The 26,815-nt window shown below is 45.3% G+C and overlaps 1 protein-coding gene across 1 annotated transcript in view; it reads right to left on the reverse strand.

Annotated features, from left to right (window-relative positions):
• Nucleotides 1–26,815, reverse strand: part of cdcp2 (CUB domain containing protein 2) — a 47,918-nt gene that overhangs the window by 16,650 nt on the left and 4,453 nt on the right. The window contains exons 2-4 of the mRNA XM_070886163.1: nucleotides 26,579–26,671; nucleotides 24,877–25,224; nucleotides 10,224–10,565 (exon numbers count right to left, since the gene is read on the reverse strand). Of these exons, the coding sequence (XP_070742264.1) occupies nucleotides 10,224–10,565; nucleotides 24,877–25,224; nucleotides 26,579–26,651 (763 nt within the window). The 5' untranslated portion in view covers nucleotides 26,652–26,671. The remainder of the gene's footprint in view (nucleotides 1–10,223; nucleotides 10,566–24,876; nucleotides 25,225–26,578; nucleotides 26,672–26,815) is intronic.

Raw genomic sequence — 26,815 nt, forward strand, 5'->3', positions numbered from 1 at the left:
CTTACAGGGAGAAGAGGTCTTACCTCGATGTGTCCGAGAACACCTCCCTTCGGAGACTGTGCTTCCACAAAGTGTGATCAATGAAATATGTGAGCTCATCAGGCCAGATATGCAGCCTGCCATCAGGACATCAGTGTCTGTCGAGGTCAAGGTCACTGCGGCACTGTCGTTCTACGCGTCCGGTTCCTTTTGGGCCTCTGTGATAGAAATTTCCCCTCTGTCTCACCATGCCACACATCGCTGCATTAGACAGGTCACAGAGGCCCTGTACGCGAGAAGGATGGACTTTATCAGCTTCCTGAAGACCACAGAGGCTCAGACTGACAAGGCTGGAGCATTCTACCGCATTGCTAAGTTCCCCAAGGTGCAGGGAACAATACAGTGTATTCACATCGCCATGCGGGCACCTTCTCGGACCCAGAGCTTTTTCGCAACAGAAAAGGATTTCACTCCCTGAAGGTCCAACTAGTTATCAACCACAACCAGATAATAATGGCAGTCTATGCCAAGTGTCTGGGCAGCTTCGATGAGGCTCACATCCTGCGGTGAGAGTGCTGTCTCTGACATGTTTAAGAGTCAGCCACAAGGACAATGCTGGATGCTTGGTGACAACCGATATGGCCAAGCCACCTGGCTGCTGACCCTCCTGTGTGACACCCACACCGAGGCCGAGAAGCGATACAACGAGGGCCACAGAGGCACATGCAATGTGGTCCAGAAAATAATTACTGTGCTTACGCAGCATTTTAGATGCCTGGAGCACTCAGGGACAGAGCTACAATACAACACTGAGCAAGTAGCTAAATTCGTGTGCTCCATGCTGTACAACCTGGCTATCAGGAGGGGACAAGAATTGCCAGAAGGGACTGATGGTCCACCTCAGAAGAGAGAGGAAGAGGAGGATGAGGGGCTGGACACTGAGCTAGGGCCAGACAATCAGACTGACCATGCAACCATGCCCACCTCCAGACCATAGGAAAGGGCTCGTGGTGGCTACATAACTGCAAGACTCTTGCTGTGTGTGTGCAGCTCAGACATCAATGGTGGGCATCACCTTGTGCCAGCTAAAGTTTAAGTTGATTCAAGTTAAGTTTTATTTAACCCTTTCATGTCAAGGAATCACCAGTGTGTAACGGTCCAGCTATCTGAGACAATGCGCAACAAGGTTAAGTTGAATAAAAAACATTTAATACAACCATTGGTCTGAAATCATAAGCATCACGGGCAAAAACATCCCATCCCCCACCGCACTTTTTCGACCATTGACATCAATCAAATGGTCAACATGTCCAGAAACACAGAACACAAATGCAAAGCAGGAGGGTGGCCCCCTCCCCCCATACATTACAACAAATTGCATAAACTGAGATGGAGATGTAACACAGCCATCACCTCCGGACATGCACCTCACTTTCCTTCCCCCCTCCCCTTCTTCTCCCCACCTCTACCCCTTCCCCTTCTTACTCCACGCCGCCTGGCCAAAGAGCTCCTCAGGCAGCGCCTCATTTAGGGGGGGGGGGCGGGGGGATGAAGGCACAGGCGGTGGTTGCACGGGTATGGAGTGGGAGGTGCCGAGGTGGGAACATTCTCGGATCCAGAAGCAGGATCTTGGTCCTGCCTCTCATGTTGGCACTGGTGGTGCGGAATTTAGGGGTGGAGTGCTGCGCTCCGGGACCACTGGGAGGCCTGTGCCAGCAGTGTTCCTGGCTATCGCCTCTAGGGCCTCCGCCATCCGCGGAACGTACTCCGTCATGGTGCCGGAAATGGTGGCCAGCTGTTGGGATATGCCCCCAATGCATTGAGGACCTGGTCACCAATGTCTACAGTTCTCCTGGACAACTTAACCATCTCTCCGCTCTCATCTGGCGCTCGTGGACCAGACCTGCCACGTCCACAAAACCTCCGCGGGGTCGGCGCCATCCTGGGGACAAATGGGGTGCCCTGTGACGAGATGCTTGGGCCCGGTACCTCCAGAGAGGAGGTGGGAATGGCTGGAGGAGCACTAGATGGCCTTGGGGTGGAATGCCTTCTGGATCCTGACAATGCAGGTTCCTCGAAGTTGGTGCTCTCATCCGTAGAGAACAGACCCAGCGGATTGACAAACGAGAATCAGAGCTCCTCAGCACCCAGATGTGGGATTGTCCGCCGAGTCTGGCCCCGCGCCCCCACCTTCTGGCCTCTGTGGTCTTGCCTGGGGCCGCGCTGCTGGCTGAGCTGCAAAACATAAATTAGGTTATTAGAGTAGAAGGAGGTGTTATAGTCACAAGGTGAGTCCAGCGCTACACACAGCATATGCACGACAAAAGCACCACCGCTATCAAAATCATCACAGACATCACATTTTATGATCATCAACACATTGTGCATTGCAATGATTTTCATTAGGCCAGCATTATTGATAGGACAATTTTAGAACCCATCTATCATATATTATTGTTCGGATAGGAATGGGTGTGGCATCAATTGACCTTACATCATGCAATGGTGTATACTTTACTCACGTGGCATCACTTCAGGGTCTGCAGCTGCTTGCGTGGCCCTCTGGGTATGCTTCCCCACGAGTGCGAGCACCCGCTCCTTCATGTCAGTGATGTCGCTGGGGACTGGTGGCCTCTGTGTGGACCTAATCGTCGATAGCTTCTTCTGTAAAAGGTGACAGGACGACATGGCATGAGATCATCGCATAATATCATTGCTAGGTATTGTCACAGAGACTGATACAACACATAACCGACAGATGTAATCATGATTATTATGATAATTATCATTCTTTACCTAAAGATGTACACAATGAACGCAGGCTTTGAGTAGAACATTCCCGGTTAAAGTGAAAGACCTCGTATCTGATTATAGCCACTCATGGCTCTTACAAATCAAATTATATAAATATATAAGTACATGTAAATAAATGTAATACTTACTCTTGCGGGTCCAACAAGGTCGTTCCATCATTTGCGGCATTGGTTGCCCTCACGCACCTCGTTGGTCGCCGACGAGACCACCTGTGCTATCTCGGCCCATATCTTCTGATAGGCCTTTGGGGTGGGCTTCCCACGCCCTCCCTGGGTCAAATCACCCCAGCGTAACTCGACCTCCTGCAGGAGGGAGACATTTGCCTCGTCTGAGAATCTCCTTGCTCTTTTGCGCCCTCCAATGTGCTCCTCTCCGAGCTCACTGCTCTCGCCAGCGTCAGTCTCCACAACGTGCTATGTCGCCTCCTCCTCTCCCTCCATTATAGGTACCAAATTCAGGCAAATATCTTGCTGGTAACAGCTAATTTTTTTTCCCCAATTTGCTATAAAGCTCAAAACTATCCCTCCTTCCTTCCAAAGCAGCCACACCGCACCCACACACGCCTTGACTCTCTCTCAGCTCCCTCTCTCTCTGTCTCCTCTTAAGTGCATGTCATGATGACCCTTAACCTCCTGAATCGTGGGAATCGAGCGTTGCCATGCCATTGCTAAGGATGGCAACACTTTACGGCAGAAGGTCAGAGAGATTTTACGCTAACGCGCATTTCATATTGCTCGCAGTAATGCCCAATTTCAATAATGGAGACTAGGGGCTTTGAGAATGGGCGACAAGCCGGCGATCTGAAAATCACATTTTAACCACCCACACCGGAAATCATGTCTATTTTTGGATGATCTGCACAAAAGTGTAAAATCTAGCCCATGAACTTTGTAGAGAGTTAAGAAATCTTGAAGGGAGCAAAAATGTTTGGGAAGAAACGAAGAAGAAACCTTCCGTGAAGGCAGTTTTTAGAAAAGAAGACATTCAAGAGTTTCATTTGAGATCCCTAGCCCTGATTTTGCCTCTCCCTCTGCACGCTGGCATCGGTTGCCAAAGCTCTTGTCCAGTGCTAACCTCATGCCGAGGACAGTTCCTTTGGGTCCCCGCCTTCCTGAGGCTCCTGACCTGATTTCCTGCTCTAGCCCGGAGGTCAGTCCTGCCGGTTTCTGGAGATGATCCTGCAATATTTAAATGAGGCACGGGAGTTAAAATGACCCAGGCCTCACGCTGTGATCCGCCTGGGGGTTTCTCTCCCATCTACACCCCCACCACGACCTCCAGTAAAAATCGTAGTCGTAGTATCTCTGAATAATTGAAAAAAACAAAATTTTTGCTGCCCCAGAGAATGTCAAATTAGTGGCAAATTATGGGTAATATTATACAGTGCATCCACATCAGAGAGCAACTTAGTTGAGATGCCCAAGCTCATTTCATATAGGATATTCAACCCAACAGAGAGAAGGGTCTTTCCTCTCATCAGTCCGAGTTTTCTCTCTTTCCACCTCTTGCAAGGGGCACACGACGGCCTAGGGATGAAGACAGGGCGGAAGACTTCCTACACCATGACCCTAGCCCTGGCTTCAGAGATGAAAGGACAGTATCTAATCTGCCCTATCACACACTATTGCCAACACCCCCACCCAATTCGTTCTTTCTAAATTACTTCTGGGAAAATTAATACTTGATTCTCTGCAGACCAAAGGAAACATCGGTTTCATCAGTAAAGCAGACAACCTTACTGTCAGCTCATACTCAGTGGGAGCAAACTTAAATAGAAAGAACAGTGACAGCAGCGACTCAGTCTGGAACTAGATCAGCTCCACTCAGCTCACTGGCGTGTATTGACTGTATGAGGGGCCTAGATGCAGTGGATAGGAAGGAGTATTTCCCTTGGCAAAGGGGTCAACAACCAGGGGACATAGATTTAAAGTAATTGGTAGGGGGTTGAGAGGGGATTTGAGAGGAAATATTTTCACCCAGAGGGTGGTGGGGGTCTGGAACTTACTGCCTGAAAGGGTGGTAGAGGCAGAAATCTTCATCACATTTAAAAAGTACTTGGATATACACTTGAAATGCCGTAACCTACAAGGCTACGGACCAAGAGCTGGAAAGTGGGATTAGGCTGGATAACTCTTTGTCGGTAGGCACGGGCATGACGGGCTGAAATGGCCTCCTTCCGTGCTGTAAATTTCTATGATTCTATGACTGTACTATCCAAAGGTTTGCTATTTTACCTACTCCTCAGTCCATTTCTATCAATCTCCTGTTGTAAGAACGTAAGAACGTAAGAACATAAGAATGAGGAACAGGAGTAAGCCATCTAGCCCCTCGAGCCTGCTCCGCCATTCAACAAGAACATGGCTGATCTGGCTGTGGACTCAGCTCCACTTACCCGCCCGCTCCCCGTAACCCTTAATTCCCTTATTGGTTAAAAATCTATCTATCTGTGATTTGAATACATTCAATGAGCTAGCCTCAACTGCTTCCTTGGGCAGAGAATTCCACAGATTCACAACCCTCTGCGAGAAGAAATTCCTTCTCAACTCGGTTTTAAATTGGCTCCCCCGTATTTTGAGGCTGTGCCCCCTAGTTCTAGTCTCCCCGACCAGTGGAAACAACCTCTCTGCCTCTATCTTGTCTATCCCTTTCATTATTTTAAATGTTTCTATAAGATCACCCCTCATCCTTCTGAACTCCAACGAGTAAAGACCCAGTCTACTCAATCTATCATCATAAGGTAACCCCCTCATCTCCGGAATCAGCCAAGTGAATCGTCTCTGTACCCCCTCCAAAGCTAGTATATCCTTCCTTAAGTAAGGTGACCAAAACTGCACGCAGTACTCCAGGTGCGGCCTCACCAATACCCTATACAGTTGCAGCAGGACCTCCCTGCTTTTGTACTCCATCCCTCTTGCAATGAAGGCCAATATTCCATTCGCCTTCCTGATTACCTGTTGCACCCAAACTAACTTTTTGGGATTCATGCACAAGACCCCTAGGTCCCTCTGCACTGCAGCATGTTGTAATTTCTCCCCATTCAAATAATATTCCCTTTTACTGTTTTTTTCCCAAGGTGGATGACCTCACACTTTCCAACATTGTATTACATCTGCCAAACCTTAGCCCATTCGCTTAACCTATCTTTGCAGCCTCTCTGTGTCCTCTACACAACTCGCTTTCCCACTAATCTTTGTGTCATCTGCAAATTTTGTTACACGACATTCTGTCCCCTCTTCCAGGTCATCTATGTATATTGTAAACAGTTGTGGTCCCAGCACCGATCCCTGTGGCACACCACTAACCACCGATTTCCAACCCGAAAAGGACCCATTTATCCCGACTCTCTGCTTTCTGTTAGCCAGCCAATTCTCGAGAAACATAGAAACATAGAAAATAGGTGCAGGAGTAGGCTATTCGGCCCTTCGAGCCTGCACCGCCATTCAATGAGTTCATGGCTGAACATGCAACCTCAGTACCACATTACTGCTTTCTTGCCATACCCCACAATCCCCCCAGTAGCAAGGAACACATCTAACTATCCCCCCTCCCCCCACCCCCGCCAAACACATCCAGTGAATTGGCCTCAACAACTTTCTGCGGTAGAGAATTCCACAGGTTCACCACTCTCTGGGTGAAGAAGCTTCTCCTCATCTCGGTCCCAAATGGCCCACCCCCCATTCCCAGACTGTGACCCCTGGTTCTGGACCTCCCCAACATTAATAAGAACATAAGAACAGAAGAACATAAGAATTAGGAACAGGAGTAGGCCATCTAGCCCCTCTATCCATCTATCTATCCATGTTAATACATTTCCTCTGACTCCGCGTACCTTTATCTTCTGCAGTAACCTTTTGTGTGGCACCTTATTGAATGCCTTTTGGAAATCTAAATATACCACATCCATCGGTACACCTCTATCCACCATGCTCGTTATATCCTCAAAGAATTCCAGTAAATTAGTTAAACATGATTTCCCCTTCATGAATCCATGTTGCGTCTGCTTGATTGCACTATTCCTATCTAGATGTCCCGCTATTTCTTCCGTAATGATAGCTTCAAGCATTTTCCCCACTAGATGTTAAACTAACCGGCCTATAGTTACCTGCCTTTTGTCTGCCCCCTTTTTTAAACAGAGACGTTACATTAGCTGCTTTCCAATCCGCTGGTACCTCCCCAGAGTCCAGAGAATGTTGGTAGATTATAACGAATGCATCTGCTATAACTTCTGCCATCTCTTTTAATACCCTGGGATGCATTTCATCAGGACCAGGGGACTTGTCTACCTTGAGTCCCATTAGCCTGTCCAGCACTACCCCCCGAGTGATAGTGATTGTCTCAAGGTCCTCCCTTCCCACATTCCTGTGACCAGCAATTTTTGGCATGGTTTTTGTGTCTTCCACTGTGAAGACCGAAGCAAAATAATTGTTTAAGGTCTCAGCCATTTCCACATTACCCCTTATTAAATCCCCCGTCTCATCTTCTAAGGGACTAATATTTACTTTAGTCACTCTTTTCCGTTTTATATATCGGTAAAAGCTTTTACTATCTGTTTTTATGTTTTGCGCAAGTTTACTTTCGTAATCTATCTTTCCTTTCTTTTTTGCTTTCTTCGTCATTCTTTACTGTCGTTTTAAATTTTCCCAATTTTCTAGTTTCCCACTAACCTTGGCCACCTGATACGCATTGGTTTTTAATTTGATACTCTCCTTTATCTCCTTGGTTATCCACGGCTGGTTATCCCTTCTCTTACCGCCCTTCTTTTTCACTGGAATATATTTTTGTTGAGCACTATGAAAGAACTCCTTAAAGGTTATCCACTGTTCCTCAATTGAGTCACCGTTTAGTCTGTGTTTCCAGTCTACTTTAGCCAACTTTGCCCTCATCCCACTGTAGTCCCCTTTGTTTAAGCATAGTACGCTCGTTTGAGACACTACTTCCTCACCCTCAATCTGTATTACAAATTCAACTATACTGTGATCACTCATTTCGAGAGGATCTTTTACCAGGAGATCATTTATTATTCCTGTCTCATTACACAGGACCAGATCTAAGATCGCTTGCTCCCTTGTAGGTTCTGTAACATATTGTTCTAAGAAACAATCCCGTATGCATTCTATGAATTCCTCCTCAAGGCTACCCCGTGCAATTTGATTTGACCAATTGATGTGTAGGTTAAAATCACCCATAATTACTGCCGTTCCTTTGTCACATGCCTCCATTATTCCCTTGATTATTGCCCGCCCCACCGTGAAGTTATTATTTGGGGGCCTATAAACTACGCCCACCAGTGACTTTTTCCCCTTACTATCTCTAATCTCAACCCACAATGATTCAACATTTTGATCATTAGAGCCAATATCGTCTCTCACAACTGCCCTGATAGCTTCCTTTATTAACAGAGCTACCCCACCTCCTTTCCCTTCTTGTCTATCTTTCCGAATTGTCAGATACCCCTGTATGTTTAATTCCCAGTCTTGGCCACCCTGCAACCACATTTCTGTAATGGCCACCAAATCATACCCATTTGTAATGATTTGTGCTGTCAACTCATTTACTTTATTTTGAATGCTGCGTGCGTTTAGGTAGAGTGTTTTAATACTAGTTTTTAAACCATGATTTTTAGTTTTGACCCCTCCTGCAGCCCCTTTATATTCATACATATTGTCCCTTCCTATCACCTTGTGGTTTACACTTACCCCAGTGCTACTCTGCTCTGTTGCCTCCTGCCATTTGCATTCTTTCTTGTGATCCTGTTCATCTGAGCTCTCACCCATTCTATCTAGCTCAGAGCCCTCTCCTGTGTTCTGAATACTCCTTGCATTGAGGCACCGAGCTTTCATGCTTGCCTTTTTATTACACTTTGACCCTTTAGAATTTTGCTGTACAGTGGCCCTATTTGTTTTTTGCCTTGGGTTTCTCTGCCCTCCACTTTTACTCATTTCCTTTCTGTCTTTTGCTTTTGTCTCCTTTTTGTTTCCCTCTGTCTCCCTGCATTGGTTCCCATCCCCCTGCCATATTAGTTTAACTCTTCCCCAACAGCATTAGCAAACACTCCCCCTCGGACATTGGTTCCGGTCCTGCCTTGGTGCAGACCGTCCGGTTTGTACTGGTCCCACCTCCCCCAGAACCGGTTCCAATGCCCCAGGAATTTGAATCCCTCTCTGCTGCACCACTGCTCAAGCCACGTATTCATCTGAGCTATTCTGCGATTCCTACTCTGACTAGCATGTGGCACTGGTAGCACGTGTATTGTACAATGGGTTATTCAACTGCACAGATTTAGGAGACCAGGTTTCCACTGAGTTCGTGAATTTCAACTAAGGTAGCTAAAATTAGCCTCAGTGTCTTTAGGCTAATGATGGAAAAATCCCACTCTGGGTCTGAATCCAGTGATTCTTGATGAGGTGAGGACAGACTCAAACTTGGCTGCAATGCTCCCTTGGTCAAGCAGCACACTGACACCCGCTGTTGGGAGATTTTGCTTTATTAAAGACACTGTATAATATTGTGGTTATTGTAGAATTTTTTAAAGTATAGGGTACCTAATTAATCAAAGGGGACCTAATTAAGTAAAGTTAAAAACCAAAAGCAAGGCTGTGAGAAAAAAGAAAAATACGTGCTGCGAACACAGGGAAAATTATAAAATTAGAACTCTTAGGAAGATAGATCATCTTATCACAGTATAAACCAGACAGTTGGGAAAAATACATTCCAAGGCTAGGTCACATGGGGTGGTAAGAGATTACGGGAAACAAAAGACGATTGAAGAACATCTCAACTGGTTGAAAGCGGTTAGGCCAAGAGGAGAAGAGTTCGCAGACCTGAGAATGATGTGGCACGTAACTTATCAGATAAAAGGCGCACAGAGGAGGTAACGAAGCTTGCTGTCAATATAATTGTATTAACCAATTAATCATAGTAGGTAGGCGAAAAATTTGTGACGCGGCAGGGAAACAACAAATGGAAAGCCTCCGCCTGGAAGTTCATGATTTTGAATGTATTTTCACTGTATAAAAACAGTAACCCGACGATTGTTTGGAGAGAACGGCTGGTTTGGGTCACCGAGTTACTGAACTCATGTAGAAGCTGTCTCTCCCTCAATCGAGTACTTAATAAACAATTCTTTTCTCCAAAACAGACTTGTGTCGAGTATCTTTGTAATACTCTACATCAGTTATTGTCTAGACCACACATTAAGAATGGCCTATTGGGCAAGGTACCAAAGAATTGTTGACATCTGTGGAATTGGAAAGGGAGAAAAGGAAAGTTAAACAAAAAAATAATTACAGCCCTCACAGGCAGCGGTGGGTTACGGTGTAATGCAGCATTATTAGGCTTCTTAATGAACTCGATGAACACAAGGAAAATATTAAAAGGCTGAATATATCAAAGAATATTTTCTTTCATTCAAATCTGACTGCATATCTTACCTGAAAAATAAAATGCTTTGAAGCCCTTTGCACCAATATTGAAGTCTGATTTAAAGACAACAAGTAGTTCACTGGTGCTGGAGACGATATCTGGAGGTTTTGTCCCACCACAATAGTGACCCCAGTGTCTGGCGTTCAGGCTGGAGCCGTCAAACAAAGCCACGTAGTCAAAGCTACAATCCTCATTGTTTTCCAGGTGAAAGTCGTAGAAAATCAGATTGACCACCGAGTGATTGGAGACATGAATAAACCAGCGGCATTCTGCATTATTGGGGTAATTATCTGGGTACTCAGGGCTAGTCAGCACCCCAGACAGACCCGTTAACACTCCTCCGCACACATCTGTAAAATAAATAACACAATTTGAAAGGTTTGACTCTGAGGGTTTGATGCCCTCATTTTTTATTTATTTAATAAATGTATTTTTTTCCACATGCATAATCATCCCCAGTATTACTTCAATGTCCCAAACCTGGACCAATGCCCCGTCTGGCTGCTTGCTGAGAGGTATAAGGCACCAAGGGCTAGAAATTTGGCATCTCCCACTTTGTGGCGGCGAAAACGCCAGGGCGCTACCTTTAACGCCGGGCAATATCTACCGCCTCAAAGTGGGATATACAGTTGTATCGCCCCAAGAGGAGAGTGGAGCACTAAGGGAAGCGTTGCACAATCCTCTTCAGGCACTAAAGAGCCATCGGGGGATGGCAGCGAGGGAGCGCTTCTCAACTTGAGGCGCTAGGAAACCGGCATCTTAGTACCTAAAGGAGGTGAGGTCGACCATGTGAAACTTGTAAAAAAAATGGAAGGGAGGCTACCAAAGGTAAGAGAGGTAAGTAATTGTTAAACATTTGACTCTCAACAGTTAACTCTTCATTCCCTGTGATATCGCCCAGGGACCCTCTGTGCACTGTCTGCTTACCCCTGTCGGGAGTAGTGCCAGGTGCTACGGCAGGCGAAGGCAGTCAATTTCGGAAACGGGTCACCAAGTGGGTGGCGCCCAGCGCTAAGTGACAGTGCCGCTGTTAAACCACCAATAAAGTTCATGGCAGGCTGTCATAGCGCGGCACTCAGGCGGTAGGTGTTTCGCGGCCCCTTGGCACTTCCCTGGGTTGTTTAGCGCTAATGGTAGCTAATGGTAGCGCTAAACAACCCAATTTCTCCCCCCGAAAGTTTGATTTTCACTGCTACTCTCTGCTTGGCACAGTTCAGACTGGGAACAGGAGGAAGCATGCTTCAACTTGTGTCCTCCTACTCTGTGTCACTCACTACGCACAGTTGATGCCCCGATTTATTTCCAAGAGTGCAAAGATTCTAAAATACCAATCGTACTGGAGAGTTTGCAGTCTTTAATTGCAGAAACCATACTGTGTTGGGGGGAGGGAAGGGAAGGGAAATCAAGCAACAACAAGAAATTGCATTTATATAGCACCTTTAATGTAGTAAAACATCCCACAGCATTTCATAGGTGCGATTACCGAACAGAATTTGACACCGAGCCATGTAAGGAGATATTAGAACAGGTGCGAGGTAGGTTTTAAGGAGTGTATTAAAGAAAAGAGACATAGAGAGGCAGAGAGGTTTAGGGAGGGAATTGCAGAGCTTAGGGCCTTGGCAGCTGAAGGAGTAGTCATTAAAATTGGGAATGCCCAAGAAGCCAGAATTGGAGGAGTGCAGAGATCTTGGAGGGTTGTCGGGCTGAAGGAGGTTACTGAGATAGGGAGTGCTGAGGCCACGGAGGTATTTGAAAACAAGGATGAGAATTTTGAAATAGAGGGGTTGCTCGACTGGGAGGCAATGTCGGTCAGCGAGCACAGGGATGATGGGTGAGCTGGACTTGGTGCGAGTTAGGACACGGGCAGCAGAATTTTGGATGAGCTCAATTTACAGAGGGTGCAAGGTGGGAGATCAGCCAGGAGAACATTGGAATAGTCGAGTCTAGAGTTAACAAAGATATGAATGAGGGTTTCAGCAGTAGATAAGCTTAAGCGGGATAGATATTATAGTAACCAACTGTTTGAACAAAACTATTCTTGGTCACAATATGTTGTTATTATTTTGTAGTCCATCTTTGTATCGGAGTTTTTTTTCTTGTAGTCTTTCCAACTTCGGAAATTACTAGAACTCTAACTCCTGGAATGCAATCTTGCGTGTTTTGGTGAGAGTAGCTAACCAAAAGGTTCGTCTTACTCAGTTCAGCCTACTTAAATACGCCTCAAATGGTTTCTGGGGCTTGCTGGATATAAATAACTGTTAGCTCAATCCAACAGGATCTTCCAGTCATACATATAACTGAACAAATCATACACGTTTTTCTTCTAATTTGGTTTGACTTTTCTCCTCAAACTTTCTATAGCTTTGGAGACTTCTGAATAAACCATTGCACATTTTGTACCAAGTTAGGCTCAGGACATGATTCTGACTACAGTTGATTTTTAAACTTCATATGTCATTTAATAGAGTTAAATAGACCATTACCCAAGCTAAGACTAGGCAAAAGTACGTATTTTTTGTCACATCCACTCTGTCTCCCTGCTCAGCACTGCTGCAACCAAGAAATCAATGGCATGACAATAGATTGAAGCTAGGTCCTTCCACTCCACAGTACCAAACATTGGCACAGAATTTTCTGGAGCGGGGCACATCACGGCATGCCCTTGTTAGTTAGATTTGTTTCTGCACCTTTGAGCTCAGAACATTTTTTACCCACAAAGTTGCTGGAAGTGTGAGCTGATCATGGCACAGCAAGGGAAACAGGGCACCTTAGACCTTGATGAGTGATGGGACCTTGATAAATGATGGACCAATAGGCAATGTTCCCCCTAATTTTAACGGGCTGTGTGGGCCATTATAATTTCCGTGCATGCGCGGATTTTCTATTTAAAAGTCGGCTCACCGGCTGTACAGGTCCCCTGGAGCATTGCGCATGCGCGCAGCTTAAAGAGAACGTTGTCAACAGGGTATTGGCTTAACCAATGAGATTTAAGGATTGAGAAATAAACAGGAAGAACGGTGCTAAATTAGAGTGGCTGAATTCAATGTCAAATCAGGTACAGAAAGAGAAATAAAGACCGGAATTTTCTGATGTCCGTGCGGGAAAGAATGGAGGTGGGTTGGGAGGGAAATTTGAAAAAACTTGGAGCGGGTCGGGAACCCACTGTCATCGGGCACGTTTGCCAGCGGGGCAGCGACCTGAATGGCAGAGGTGGCTGAGCTAATTCAGATTATTAGGCTCTTGTCAGACCCTTGATCGTCTTTTTAACCCTACCTTTCAAATTTCCTTGGATGACCACAGGAATCACACAGCTCGGGAACCATGTCTGTGGACCTGAGGTGTAAGTTCAGTGGCCATTGATCCAGCTCATTAGTGTACAGCATGGAAAGCACAATAAATACTCCCACCTGACACCTGGTCACTTTCCAAAGGCAGATGCTATTGCTAACTGCATTGTCAGCCCAGATTTAGCTTTCTAGAGGCTGCAAGTCTTTTCAGCAAAGTTAGGATCCACTGTCACCTCATTGGTACTACCTATCACACCACTGACAGGTTTCTTCTGTCATCTCTACTTGACCTGCCATCTATTACATAAGCATGGTTGCCATTTATACTGTCTCACTTTGATCCTCAGAATTGGACCTTGATGAGCCCAAACACCAGCAGCAGCAGCAACACCACCACCAACCTTCTCCTCACCAACCTGATGCAGCACAGGACAGAGGGCATCAGTGCAGGACTGCACAGCGATAGAGGAGATACCCCCAACGCAGGGTATACAGGCAGAGAATGAACTTCCTCGATCTACATGACTGAGCAGCAGTGCCAAAGGATTCAGGCTATTACGCCAGGCTGTTGCAGACATTTGCACATTGCTGGAACAAGACCTGCAGCCCAAAAGAGCGGGTGGCGATGCCTTAATAATGGCTGTCAAAGTCAGCAACGCCCTCAACTTCTTCAACCCAGGCTCCTTCCAGGGATCTGCAGTGGACATTTGTGGCATCACGCAGTTGGCTGCCCACAGCATTACACAGGTCATCGATGCCTTGTTTGATACGTCAGCCAATATTATCAATTTTGCCACTGATGTTACTGAGCTGGCACTGGGCCGCACTGGCTGATTTCCCGCGGGTGCAGGGCGTGCACCCCATCATCACCCAGGAGTCTTTGTGAATTGCAAAGGATTCCACTCCCTCAATGTGCAGCTTGTCATAGGCAGATCATCATGTATGCGCGTGCCAAATTCCCTGGCAGCTGCCATGACTTTCATCCTGCGCCAGTTCACCCTCCATCAGCTCTTCGCTCCTCCAAACAAACTTTCTGGCTGGCTGCTTGGAGACAAGAGCTATCCACTGAAGACGTGGCTCATGATACCCCTGGGGAGACCAAGCAATGAGGCCGAGGAGAGATATAATGAAAACCACATTTACACCAGATGTGTCATACAGCAGACAATAGGCGCTTCAGATGCCTTGACAAATCTGGAGCAGCCCTTCAGTACGCACCAGCCAAGATCTCCAGAATCGTTGTGGTCTGCTGCGCCCTGCACAACATAGCACAGCAGCAAGGATTAGCGCTGCATGAGCAGCAAAGCTCTGAGCGCACAGACTCTTCAGAGGAGGAGGAGGAGGAGCAGGTGGAACCTGCCTTCCAGATCCCACCAGCAGCCAAGCGCATTGCTGCCTGGGAGGCCAGGGATGGACTCACCTTGGCCAGATTTACTTAACTTCAGACATTACACCCATATGGCTGCCACATGCTGCACCAGGCTCCCACCATCCACAGCAACACCATAAAGGATCCCTACAATGGCCAAGCCATTCCTTTCACACTGACCACCATTGCTGGAGGTAACTTTATATCTCACCATTCACTCCAACTTACTAAGCCACTTCCAAAGTTGCTGACACAATTGGCATGACCGGAAAGTGGTGAAAATAATAATTTTTATCTGTCACATCACATTAATGGAAACTTCACGCAAACTGTTATTAAAACACCCAAGTGCTTACCCTTGTGCATCTACTTGTATGTCATCTATCTCTTATGCGTGCTTCTACGAGGTGTTACCCCTGTGGCTACAGCAGAGGTAGAGACAGCCTGCTCACTTCCCTGCTGCGACTGTGTAGATACTTTTGGCGGACATCCTCTGGGTTTTGGAGCCTGTGATGGCCCCGCCAAAGTCTGCTCCTCCTGCAACTGTGCAGGGGCAGACTCGGCCATCGCAATCCCAGGAGGCATCTGGGGTTCTGACTGACGGGGAGGCAATGGGTGAGATGTGAGTGCTTTGAGAGGAGCCCCCAATTCCATGTCCCCTTCTCAAGGTCTTCCCTCTCATGGACCACCCGCAGTGGGGTCATGAGGACCCAAATGCATGTTTAAAACCCATCTAGAGAGGATGTCTATGAGCCTCTGCCATCTATTCTCCATAGGTAGCCATCCTTTCCATGCAAGAACCTACAGTCACCATCGTTGCGTCACAGTGGTACTCATGTTGGAGATGGACTCCTCCATTCTATGCCAATTTGCAGACATTGCAGTCGCAAACCTGTCAAAGCCTCCTGCACTTCTTGCTGCAGCAGGGTCGCCCTTCTTTCTGGATGGCCCCCGAGGCTCAACGTCTGCATGCAGCTGAGCAGAGCTGGGTGCATCCTGCGCCCTCTGGTGAGGAGTCTCCACTGCTGTCCCTGTCTGCATCAACTCCTCTTGCTCACTTGTGACTTGTGAGACACCAGGTGACAACACTACTCTATCTCGTGTGTATCAGTGTTGATGCTGAGTGCGCTTATGTCTGGTGACGGTGCGCCCTCAGAGGCTGGAGGCTTCTCTGAGTTGTTGTCTTCCTCTTGGACAGTCGGGGGTGGGGGGGGCTCTTGATGGACCTGTGGGAGAGTAAAGAGACGATTTAGAAGTGTCACATCAAGAATGGGTAACGATACCATTATGCACATGATGAACATTCACTGGCTGCTGACATCAGTCCTCATGTGAGTGACTGCTGTATGCCATGTGGTTATAAGATATGTAATTCTGTCACCAGGTTGCTAAGATGTCCCCCTCTCTCCATCTCCCACCTCCAGCTGCTCTGCAACTGCTGACATTTCCTGGGCGACCCCCTCTGCTGCAGTTAAGGTGACCAATGATAGAGGGCCAACTCCGATTCTCTCCCTCTTCCTTTTGTTGTGGGCTCTCTTCTCCTGCAAGGAGGCAAAGAAGAGAAGTTTGAGTGAGAGTGATGGAATGAATGTAAGGAATGGATGGGTAACATCTTTAGAGGGTGACAATGATGGAGTGGGGTGCCAGTGCCAAGTGGCCTCCATGTGTATTGTTAGTTGGTATGATTGCAATAGGATAAGGGTAAGTGTGAGGGGTGGTTAGTCAGATGGGGATGTGATAATGTAGATAGAGAGAGAGTGATGGGTGGACGTGCAAGGTATGTAGGTGTGAGTAATGATGTGCAGGAGTAGGATTGGGAAGGCAGAGTGATAGGGATGTGATGAAGCTGAGTTTGGCTTTGCACTCACCTTTGCTGAACTAATGAGATGATTGACGCATTTCCAGCACTGCACCCAGGTCCTCCTGACTATATCCCTGCACATTAACCTCCTCTGTTATTTGGAGCCAGGCTCCTTTGGTCTGGTGGGGAGGTTACTTCCACCCATGGGAAGGGAAGAGGGCCTTCCTGCGTGCAGTCATTTCTTCCACAAGCATATGGAGGGAGTCATCTAAGAACCTGGGTGCATCCATCTTCCTCTGTGCAATCATATTTGCAAGTGTTGGGGAACAATCCATTGGTGCAGTACAGTGCCTGAAGAATCCTAGATGAATCTTCAAATGCAATGTGGCCATGGCTCCTTTAAGTATCCCGGCTGAAAACATGTAATTTATGATGTCATCAGACCTGCACCATTTAATAGGGCCGGGTAAACACGCAAGGCTGCCTTAATAGGTGCTATTAACCGAAAGTCCATCTCAGGTGTGGTAAGGAATGAATGGCGGGGTCGCAACCCGCCATGGCGACCGCCTGCACTCGACCCGCCCAGGTACAGAATATTCCGGCCAAAGAGAGGGAAAGAACAATGAGATTAAGAGAGATAATAGAGAGAAAGGAAAAGTAAGAATATTAAATATAAAAATTTGACATTTTTAAAATTTCCAATAATTCACAACCTGAAGGAATAAGACTCCACACTTTTAATTGTTCACTTTCTAGCAAGGGAGGTTGATTGGCAGTCATTAACAATTGTCATCTTGTGGAAAGGGTACTTACGCTATTAATTCCTAGACTTCACTTTCTGTGCTGAGTTTAATGGCAAATTAATGTGCAAATACAGCAACTTTATGAAACTCATGGGGAGCTTAAGGGTGAGATGCCGTTTTTGCAAAGCTAACGGTGTGGATATCTGAACGGAATATATGGAATTAAGGACAGTAAAGTAAACGGGATATATGAAAATGTATAAGCCATGGAAGAATAGCTGGGAGAATGTCAGATTGCAAATAGTGCAACATCAGCATAGCTAACAGTCTGTCTCAAGGTTTCAAGTCACTAATCCTGCCAATAATATATAATTGTAACATGAAATACATCTGCAGAATTGCAAGGTCTCAGTAAATAGTCACACCATTAGATTGAAACATTTGGAGGCAATACTTGAGCTTTCAAGAAGAACATCTCATATAGATTGACTAATGAGTGATTGAGTTAGACTGTCAATCCATTTGTATTTTGTTATCTGATTTCAAAACTGTATAACTGTTAACGCTTTACGATGTAACTTCACCTATCCGTAGGGAGTGTGTACGCTCTATCCAGAGAGTATATCTTCTGTCTGATAGGTCTTACTGGCCGGTAATAAAGACTGCTTTGTTCAAAGCACAAGAGGTATTCGACTCAGTAATTTTACTGAACCAGATTGAAGTAAAAGAATCCAGGAATTAACATTTGGTGTCAGAAGTGGGATCTCAACGGACGACTGCCGAAAACTTGCGAATTAAGAGCCAGACTAGCCTTGGACGAAACGAGGGGAAAATGGCCACTGGAGTGAGTATGATTTCAATACTGCTCCAGTTTCCCCCGGTTTCAAAAGTCTGAGGAAAGTTTAGCCACTCGCTGGTTCTCAGGTAGTGTCTGAACGAGATCCAGGACAATCTGGTGAATACCTTTCAAACTTAGAATAGGGATAGAGATAGGGAAATTGCGCGATGACTCAAACCAAGCGGCGACTTGGAAAGATAGTTAGAGCTAGATAGGGATAGATGATCAATCATGGATCCAAAAAAAATTAATAGGAAAGAAAAGAGACTCTTGTGAATGTCTGTTTAAATGAGAAATGCTTCTGTGACTTTTACTGTAAAAAAAAAGCCGGGAGTTGTGGTTTGTTTTATCTCAAACAGAATGAAAGTTTGTTTTAACCCTTCGTAGTGTTGTCCTGTATGTGGGAAGTTTAAGAGTGTGAACCTTATTGAATTACGTATATTCGGATGATAAGTTGCGGAGCCAGGAAATGCCCAAAGGATAGATTTGTTAAAAAATAAAAAATTACATGGTCCCGGTGGTTAAAAAAAAGAAAAACTTGTTGAAAGCAAACATTCAGAGAAGGCACAGCAAAACAACTGAGATGGATTCAAAAGGATTTTAAAAAAAAAAATTATATTAAATAACACGACCTTGAGGCTGGAACAATTGAGATAACGAAAAGCAGTCCACAGCATACGTGCCAGACTTCTCTCTAGTTATAAAAAAAAGTAACGTACTAAATAGGTGCTGAAAGAAAAAAAATGTTCTGAGATTTTAAATTATGAAAAATATAAAATCACTCCTGTCCAATTGGCAGAAAAACTCCATTAAATTAGGGCTTTCATTGACTGATTGAATTTAAACTGCGCAGTAACGCGAAAGGATAGGGAAATTTGGAGACTGAAAGAAATTAATTGAGGCTCATAAGAAATCAAAATTAGAAAATTAGGCTCACAGGGAATAAAATGGGGATTTAAATAGAAGATAGGTGTTCAACTCAGGTACGACGTCGACCTTGTATATCACTTGGCCCGTCTAGGCTCTGATTGAATTTAAAAAAAAACGCAGCAACTCGGAAGGTAGGGCCGATGAGATCGCGCGGCCGAGAGGAGAAGGGCCGAAGCGAATGCGCAGTGACGTAAACGCGCAGTGAAGCGAACGCGCAGTGACGTCAACGCGCAGTGACGTAGACGCGCGGTGACGTAAACGCGCAGTGACGCCGACGCGTAGTGACGCAGAGGCGCAGCAACGCGAATCGCGAAAGTCAGTGCTAATGGCAGTAAGTCTGTAAGTCTTAAAGTGTTTAGAGTTTTAAGTAAAGTTTTAAGTATTGAGATCGCGCGGCGACGTGGACCGTGCGGCGATGCGGGTAAGTGTTAGAAGTCTTTGTCTATTTTGTAAATCGCGCGGCGACGCGAACCGCGCGGCGACGCGGGTAAGTGTTAGAAGTCCTTGTTTACCTTTTAAAGTTAAAGTATCTTAACTCGCGCGGCGACGCGAGCCACGGGTCGACGCGGATTGCGCAGCGACGTGAACTGCGAGGCAACGCGGATTGCGCGGCGACGTGAACTGCGAGGCAACGTGGTAGTTTAGTATTGAGATCGCGCGGCAACGCGGACCGTGCGGCGATGCGGGTAAGTGTTAGCATTAGTAAAGTTTGGTTATTTGGAGTTAGTTAAAGTCCGTGTTAGTTCTGTAAAGTCTGTGTCTATTTTTAAGTTTATTTAAATTGCATGACGACACGAACGCGTAGCGACACAGTAATACGAGGGGCAGTGTGAAAATGGGTAATCAGTTAGATAAAACCACGGATGCGGATAATCCGCTACAAAAGCTATGTGAGGAATTCCCTGAAAGAGCTGAAGACTTTAGAAAATTATCAGGAGCCCTGAACAAATTATTAGGGGATGACCAGTGGCCTCTAAGTGACACTAGAAGCGTAGAGGTAAAAAAAAAAGCACAGGGATTAATTTGGAGAAGGGGACGAGGAAAAGGGGATAAAAAAATTTAATTGCAACCTGGCGACATTATTGTCAGAAATTAAAAGATGCATCACTTCTATCGAGTTGGCAAACAAATGCTATTAAATTAGGACTTGCATTGACAGAGGGAACACATGTTAAAACTGTAGACGTCTTTAAAAAAAAAGAAGAATGAATGTGCGCACGAGAAACTTGCTAAGAGATCCTCTGGGACCTCTGAGAAAGGTATTGATCAACTACAAGTTAAAATGGCTGGCTTTGTGTTAACCGAGGCTGATGATGAAATTGATGAGTGGCCACTGACTCACCGCCCAACGGCGCCTCCTGCACCCCCTGGCCTCTTGCTCCAGTCCTCTTCCCAACACCCTCCACCTAACACTCCGGTAAAAAAGAGTTAGGAACAACCACATATCACCAAAGCAACAAACCCAAACTGACTCCTCATCCTCTGATAGCGATTTGGATCCCCAGTTCACAGGCAATATAGCCGAAAGGACCAGATCTCACACTCGAAAGGGCAGAACTATATCTCAACATCACAAACAGTCCCGTAAATCTTCTAGTCAACCTACCAGGCCAAGTTGTGAAAGACATAGCAAACACCCCCGCCGATCGAGACGCAGAACTGTCAAGCAGTCAGACAGCTCTGAAACATCCCCCCTAGCTTGATTGTGCAGGGATCCTCCCCGGACGACGAACCCATTCTGAATGAGTGGCAACCCTTTTCGATAGATACGGGAGCCTTCATGTCTTCTGTACAATCAAAGCTTAAACTCCCTGCTTCTACTGAAACACAGGAACTTTCAGGATTCCTGGGACAAATCTCGACATTCCCGGTGTCAGAACTAGTTAAAGTGGGTTACCAAAAAGAATTGGTAGAACATCGATTTGTCATCACTACCAATTTGGACTGTAACTTGATGACTAGAGACCTCCTTTGCAAATTCCAGTTGCATTTGGAGTATGGAGATTATTGTAAAACAGGAAACCCTTAAGCGGCAGTATTATACCACTAGAACCCCTCAGTGGTGGTCTCTGGACCTGCCGCAGGCACCCTATCACGTGACCCTAGCATACGATCCCAGTGGAAAGAATCAGGACCTGCAGAACTTTTATCAGGATCACGAAGGGGAAGTGAAGGGAATTCTATTAAGGGCTAGAGTGACTGGACTGGAAAGAGAGGCAGATTTTGTGGAAGTGGATAAGAATCTGTGGAAACAGCCCCTAACAATGGCACCGTATATTGCTCGTGAAGTATTAGCCCCTCACCATGCTAAAGATTTGGGAGTTATGGTACGCAAGGCCATAGATGAGGCTGACCCTACCAGCCGGGATGTGCAAATTGTAAAACATGGCCGAACAGTCCAATTTCATGGGGACCCCGAGAAGGTCTTAACGACTCTACAGCATCATACTGGCTCCGGCATACCTGACTATGTGGATCCTCATGTGTGGGCAGAGAACCCCTCCCAAGTGGGTTATACTCCCATTGATCCGATTGAGATCTCAGTGCAGGGCAATCCGACAGAACCCACTGAAATCACAGGCAATCCTGAACTGACTTTTTGGCACTATACTGCAATTAATCCGGCCTGTTTTCTTACTGAGCCACCCCAAGATGAGGAAGAACCCAGTCATGATTGTTTATGTTTGTTCACGGAAGTACTTCTATTAATCCAGAAGATACACGAATCTCAGGATACGCCATAGTAAACCAGGAGAATCAGGTCTTGGAATCTGCTGCTTTGAAACCGCCTATTCTGCTCAACAAGCTGAACTATTCGCCCTCACCCAAGCCTGTATCTTGGCCAAAGATCTCAAAGTCAATATCTATACCGACTCTAGGTATGCCTTTGGGGTGGCGCATGATTTCGGACAATTATGGAAAAATAGGGGATTCCTAACCTCACAGGGGAATGAGATATCTCAGAAACAGCTAGTATCTGATTTGTTGCAAGCCCTCATGTTCCCCAAAAGCATTGCCATTGTACCAAGAGGCCAAACAGGCCTCTCGTGACCAACAGATGGTAGTGCCCAAAATTATGAGTCAGATTAAAAATCCTGCGAAGGATAAGTTAGCCTCGGAAAAACCAATGCCAACCATCCAAGATGTTATAAAAGCACAGGAGGACGCTCCTGAAAAAGATAAACTGTTGTGGAAATATTATGCATGTACTTATGACAATGTTTCTAAACTCTGGACCACTCCCGCGGAACAGACTTGCATGTCTGACGAGTTGGCCTCATGGGTTATAGAATGTCTGCATATTGCTACTCATTGTGGAGCAAGGACCACGAGTGACACACTTTTGGCTACTTGGTGGCACCCTAAACTCCAGGCGCTCACCCAGAACATCAGTAGTCGTTGCCTGGTTGGCCAGCAACATAATCCAGGGAAGGGAGTCTCCTGTGATTGGGGTAAAACGCCCCTACCCGAAGGTCCCTTTGAGACATTTCAGTTGGACTACATTGAGTTGCAAAAAGTTCAGTGTTACAGATATGTGTTAGTAATAGTAGATGTGTTTAGCAGATGGATTGAAGCCGACCCTAACCTGGACAATAAGACTCAGACTGTTGTTAAGGTGTTAATGAGGGAAATTGTTCCTAGATATGAGATCTCAGCTAGACTGATGACCACCTATGTTCTTTCTCTGACTCAGGCTCTGCGACTAGTTCACAACCAGGTTCAAGATGCTCACCTCGACCTCCCAGTTTTACCCGAATTGTCCCTCGTGGCACCAGGGAAGTATGGATTCGGAAGGGATTAGAGCCACAATAGGAGGGGCCTTTTTAGGTGTCACTCACTACCCCCACTGCAGCCAAGGTTGAGGGGAAAAGTGCCTGGGTTCACCTGCACCACTGCAAGCTCATCACCATTTAAACAAATTTTGCTGGTTAGTCTAATTCCTGTTTCTGTTCCAGATCTCCTCCTCCCTATAGCTGAACAAGGCAGTTGAAGGAGGATCAGTTTGAACTCTTACCTGTCAGACAGCCAAATACACTGACGGAGACCTGAAGGGAAACGTGAAAACAGAACTCTTTTTATCAGCTAAATAATTGGACTATTTATAAGATGAGACTGTGTCTGTATGCTACTGTCTGCATAATAGTGTTGATATATGACAGTTTTGGTGCACGGGAAGGAAGACAAAGGCGAGAGCTCCATGTAAACACCTTTTTATTTATGTCTTACGTTTATGCGGAAAAAGGGCACTTCACTAGATGCTGGGTGTGTTCACATATCCCTATACATTCCAAAGGGGGAATTCCTTTGCGCACCGTTCCCCTGACCCTAACTGAGACTGTTAGATGGATTCAAAGAAACGATATTGGAACAGGTAGCTAACCGCACTGCTGAGGCTCTGGAGGGCATCACAGCTGAAATGGTAGTGATAAGGACCGTAGCATTACAAAACCGAATGGCCCTCGATTACCTGTTAGCTGAGAAAGGGGGAACGTGTGCCCTGATAGGATCTGAATGTTGCACTTACATTCCTGATAGTTCAGAAAACATAACCCACCTTGCCGATCACATAAGGAGGGAGGTGAAAAAGTTATCCACACCAGCAAAAGAACTTAGCAGGTTTGATTGGTTTCTGGGTGGATCTTGGAGATCCTATCTAATACATGGGGCAATTGTTCTCATCATAATAATTACCTGCTGTTTGATTGTTGGTTGCCTTAACCTCTGCTGTAAAGTAAGGACAAGGTTAGCAGACCCTCTTGTGGTCAAGGGTTCCCGGGTTATGATCCAACAAACTAGAGAACTACTCAACAATGCAATACTCATAGAATGATCCTAAATGTTATCATAGAATGATAAAAGGGGGGATGTGGATATCTGAACGGAATATATGGAATTAAGGACAGTAAAGTAAACGGGATATATGAAAATGTATAAGCCATGGAAGAATAGCTGGGAGAATGTCAGATTGCAAATAGTGCAACATCAGCATAGCTAACAGTCTGTCTCAAGGTTTCAAGTCACTAATCCTGCCAATAATATATAATTGTAACATGAAATACATCTGCAGAATTGCAAGGTCTCAGTAAATAGTCACACCATTAGATTGAAACATTTGGAGGCAATACTTGAGCTTTCAAGAAGAACATCTCATATAGATTGACTAATGAGTGACTGAGTTAGACTGTCAATCCATTTGTATTTTGTTATCTGATTTCAAAACTGTATAACTGTTAACGCTTTACGATGTAACTTCACCTATCCGTAGGGAGTGTGTACGCTCTATCCAGAGAGTATATCTTCTGTCTGATAGGTCTTACTGGCCGGTAATAAAGACTGCTTTGTTCAAAGCACAAGAGGTATTCGACTCAGTAATTTTACTAAACCAGATTGAAGTAAAAGAATCCAGGAATTAACATTGGCACAGTGGTGCAAATTGGCCAGCAACTTGTAACGATTCGCAATTCACGGGGTATCTCTTCCTCGCCACAATTTGCTGGCCGATTTACACATTTAATAACGACAGTAAATTCAGGGCCATTATTGCTCTAATGCTCACCGTTACAACACTGCCTAGCAGGGTCAGAATTCAAACTGTGTCACATTGATTCAAACTGAACAATTCTTTACCAATTGGGCATTTGAATAAATCTAAAAAAATAAATGTTGTAAATAATGTTACAAATTGATCAAACCTTTGCTGTATGAAGCAGAGAATCCATGGCTGACCACGTGCTTATCAGAACGGAAAATGATTGACATCACGTGCCAGGAAGAGGTGAAGTGAGGAGGAAAGACTTTCCCACAAAATTTGCCCAGGAGATTTCCCTCATCCTCGGACACTCCGTTATAGATCTTGATGTAATCATATTCACAGTGAGTGTGAAATTCGAGGTCAAAGTACTGGAAGGTGAGCAGGATGGAGGAACCCTCTGTAACAACAATCAGCCATGTACATTCAGTGTCATATGGATAATATCCTGGGAAGTTAGGGCTGGAGAAATTTCCATTTGTCGCAGACAGGACGCCACCACATTTAATTCCTAATGGGGAAAAAAATATATATAATTCATCTGCACAAGATTTACTTCAATACTTACAAAGTGTGTTAATAATTATATATAGAAAATGGCCAGAAGCTCTCTCAACAGCCTAGTGGGCGATGTAGCACCCAGTGTGGTGCTGAGCCACTTGGGAAGGTTGCAGATTCCACCCCTTGTCTGTGCTGAGTCAGCTGATCTCAGCTAGTACACTTTTGGATTTTTATATAGCACCTTTCAAACCTCAGGATATCTCAAAGCACTTCACAGTAAATTAAGTACTTTTGAAGTGTAATCACTGTTGTTATGTAAGGAAACGCAACAGCCAATTTGAGCACAGCAAACAGTAATGGGATTAATGACCAGATATTCTGTTTTTTTTTTAAGTTATGTTTCCCACATTACAACAGTGACTACACTACAAAAGTACTTCATTGGCTGTAAAGCGCTTTGGGATGTCCGGTGGCCGTGAAAGGCACCATTTGAATGTCTTTCTTTATTTCTTTCTTTCCATCTATGTTAGTTGAGGGATAAATATCGACCATTAAACTGGAAGAACTCCCCTTCTCTTCTTCAAGTAGTGTCATGGGATCTTTATATCCACGAGGGAAGAAGGGTTATCGGTTTAATATATCATCAGAAAGATGGAAACTCTGACAGTACAGCATCTCCTCAGTACTGTACTGAAGTATCAGTCTAGATCATCTCCTCAATTGGATTCTATGCGCCTGGGATGAGACACATCAACCAGGATTTGCACAGTTCATCACTATCCATTGACCCAATGACTATTTGTGTACATAAGGTTTTGGCTCGGCTGCGATGACCTTCACGATAGAATAGCCCAACAATACCACTGTCTAGACTTACTGGTGAAGAATGGTTTCATGGGTGAGATACCAAATTCTGCTGACACACAGTCAGTTCCATCAAGAAAGGCGTGCAGAAAATGGGGGTGGGGGTAGGGGGGTGGGAAGGGAGAGAAGAAAATGGACAGACTGTCGGGGTGATCTTCAGCACCAGACTTTCAGACTTTCATTTTCATTAAAATTACAGGTTTTCAATCCTGACCACAGTTTCACCCTGAAAACAAAGATGTCTTTGACACAGTGAGCTGATATCATACCCTGTGGACAGTATTCTCTGAAATTTGTGCTTTTGTTTCTATTGGCCCTGAGTTTAACAAAAATCAGCTTAACATTGTTCACACAATGCTCTTATCAAGATTGAAAAGTAATTTCCTAAAAACAAAGGAAGAAAAGAAAGAGAGAGAGAGAGAGAGAGAGAGTATATTATCCTTTTAAACCCATGCAATATATATGTATCAGTTAAAACACACAAATGATTGCTGTTTTACCTGGTCTGGCTGTGACTCTGCAGACAATCCACAATAACACTGCTACGGCAACCTGCCCTACACTATTTTGCATTGCTGGGCATATGAAGAAAACTAAAAACCAAGACAGGAAAGGCAAAATTATATCATTCTTTACAGCGACATATGAAGTAACACACAAAGGTTGTAGAATTAATAGTGACATTAATAATTCACTGGTAGTCTGAATTAGTAACTTGATCCATCTCTGGTTCCTTT

Source organism: Pristiophorus japonicus, chromosome 8 (genome assembly GCF_044704955.1).
Source record: "Pristiophorus japonicus isolate sPriJap1 chromosome 8, sPriJap1.hap1, whole genome shotgun sequence".
Taxonomy (NCBI): Eukaryota; Metazoa; Chordata; class Chondrichthyes; family Pristiophoridae; genus Pristiophorus; species Pristiophorus japonicus.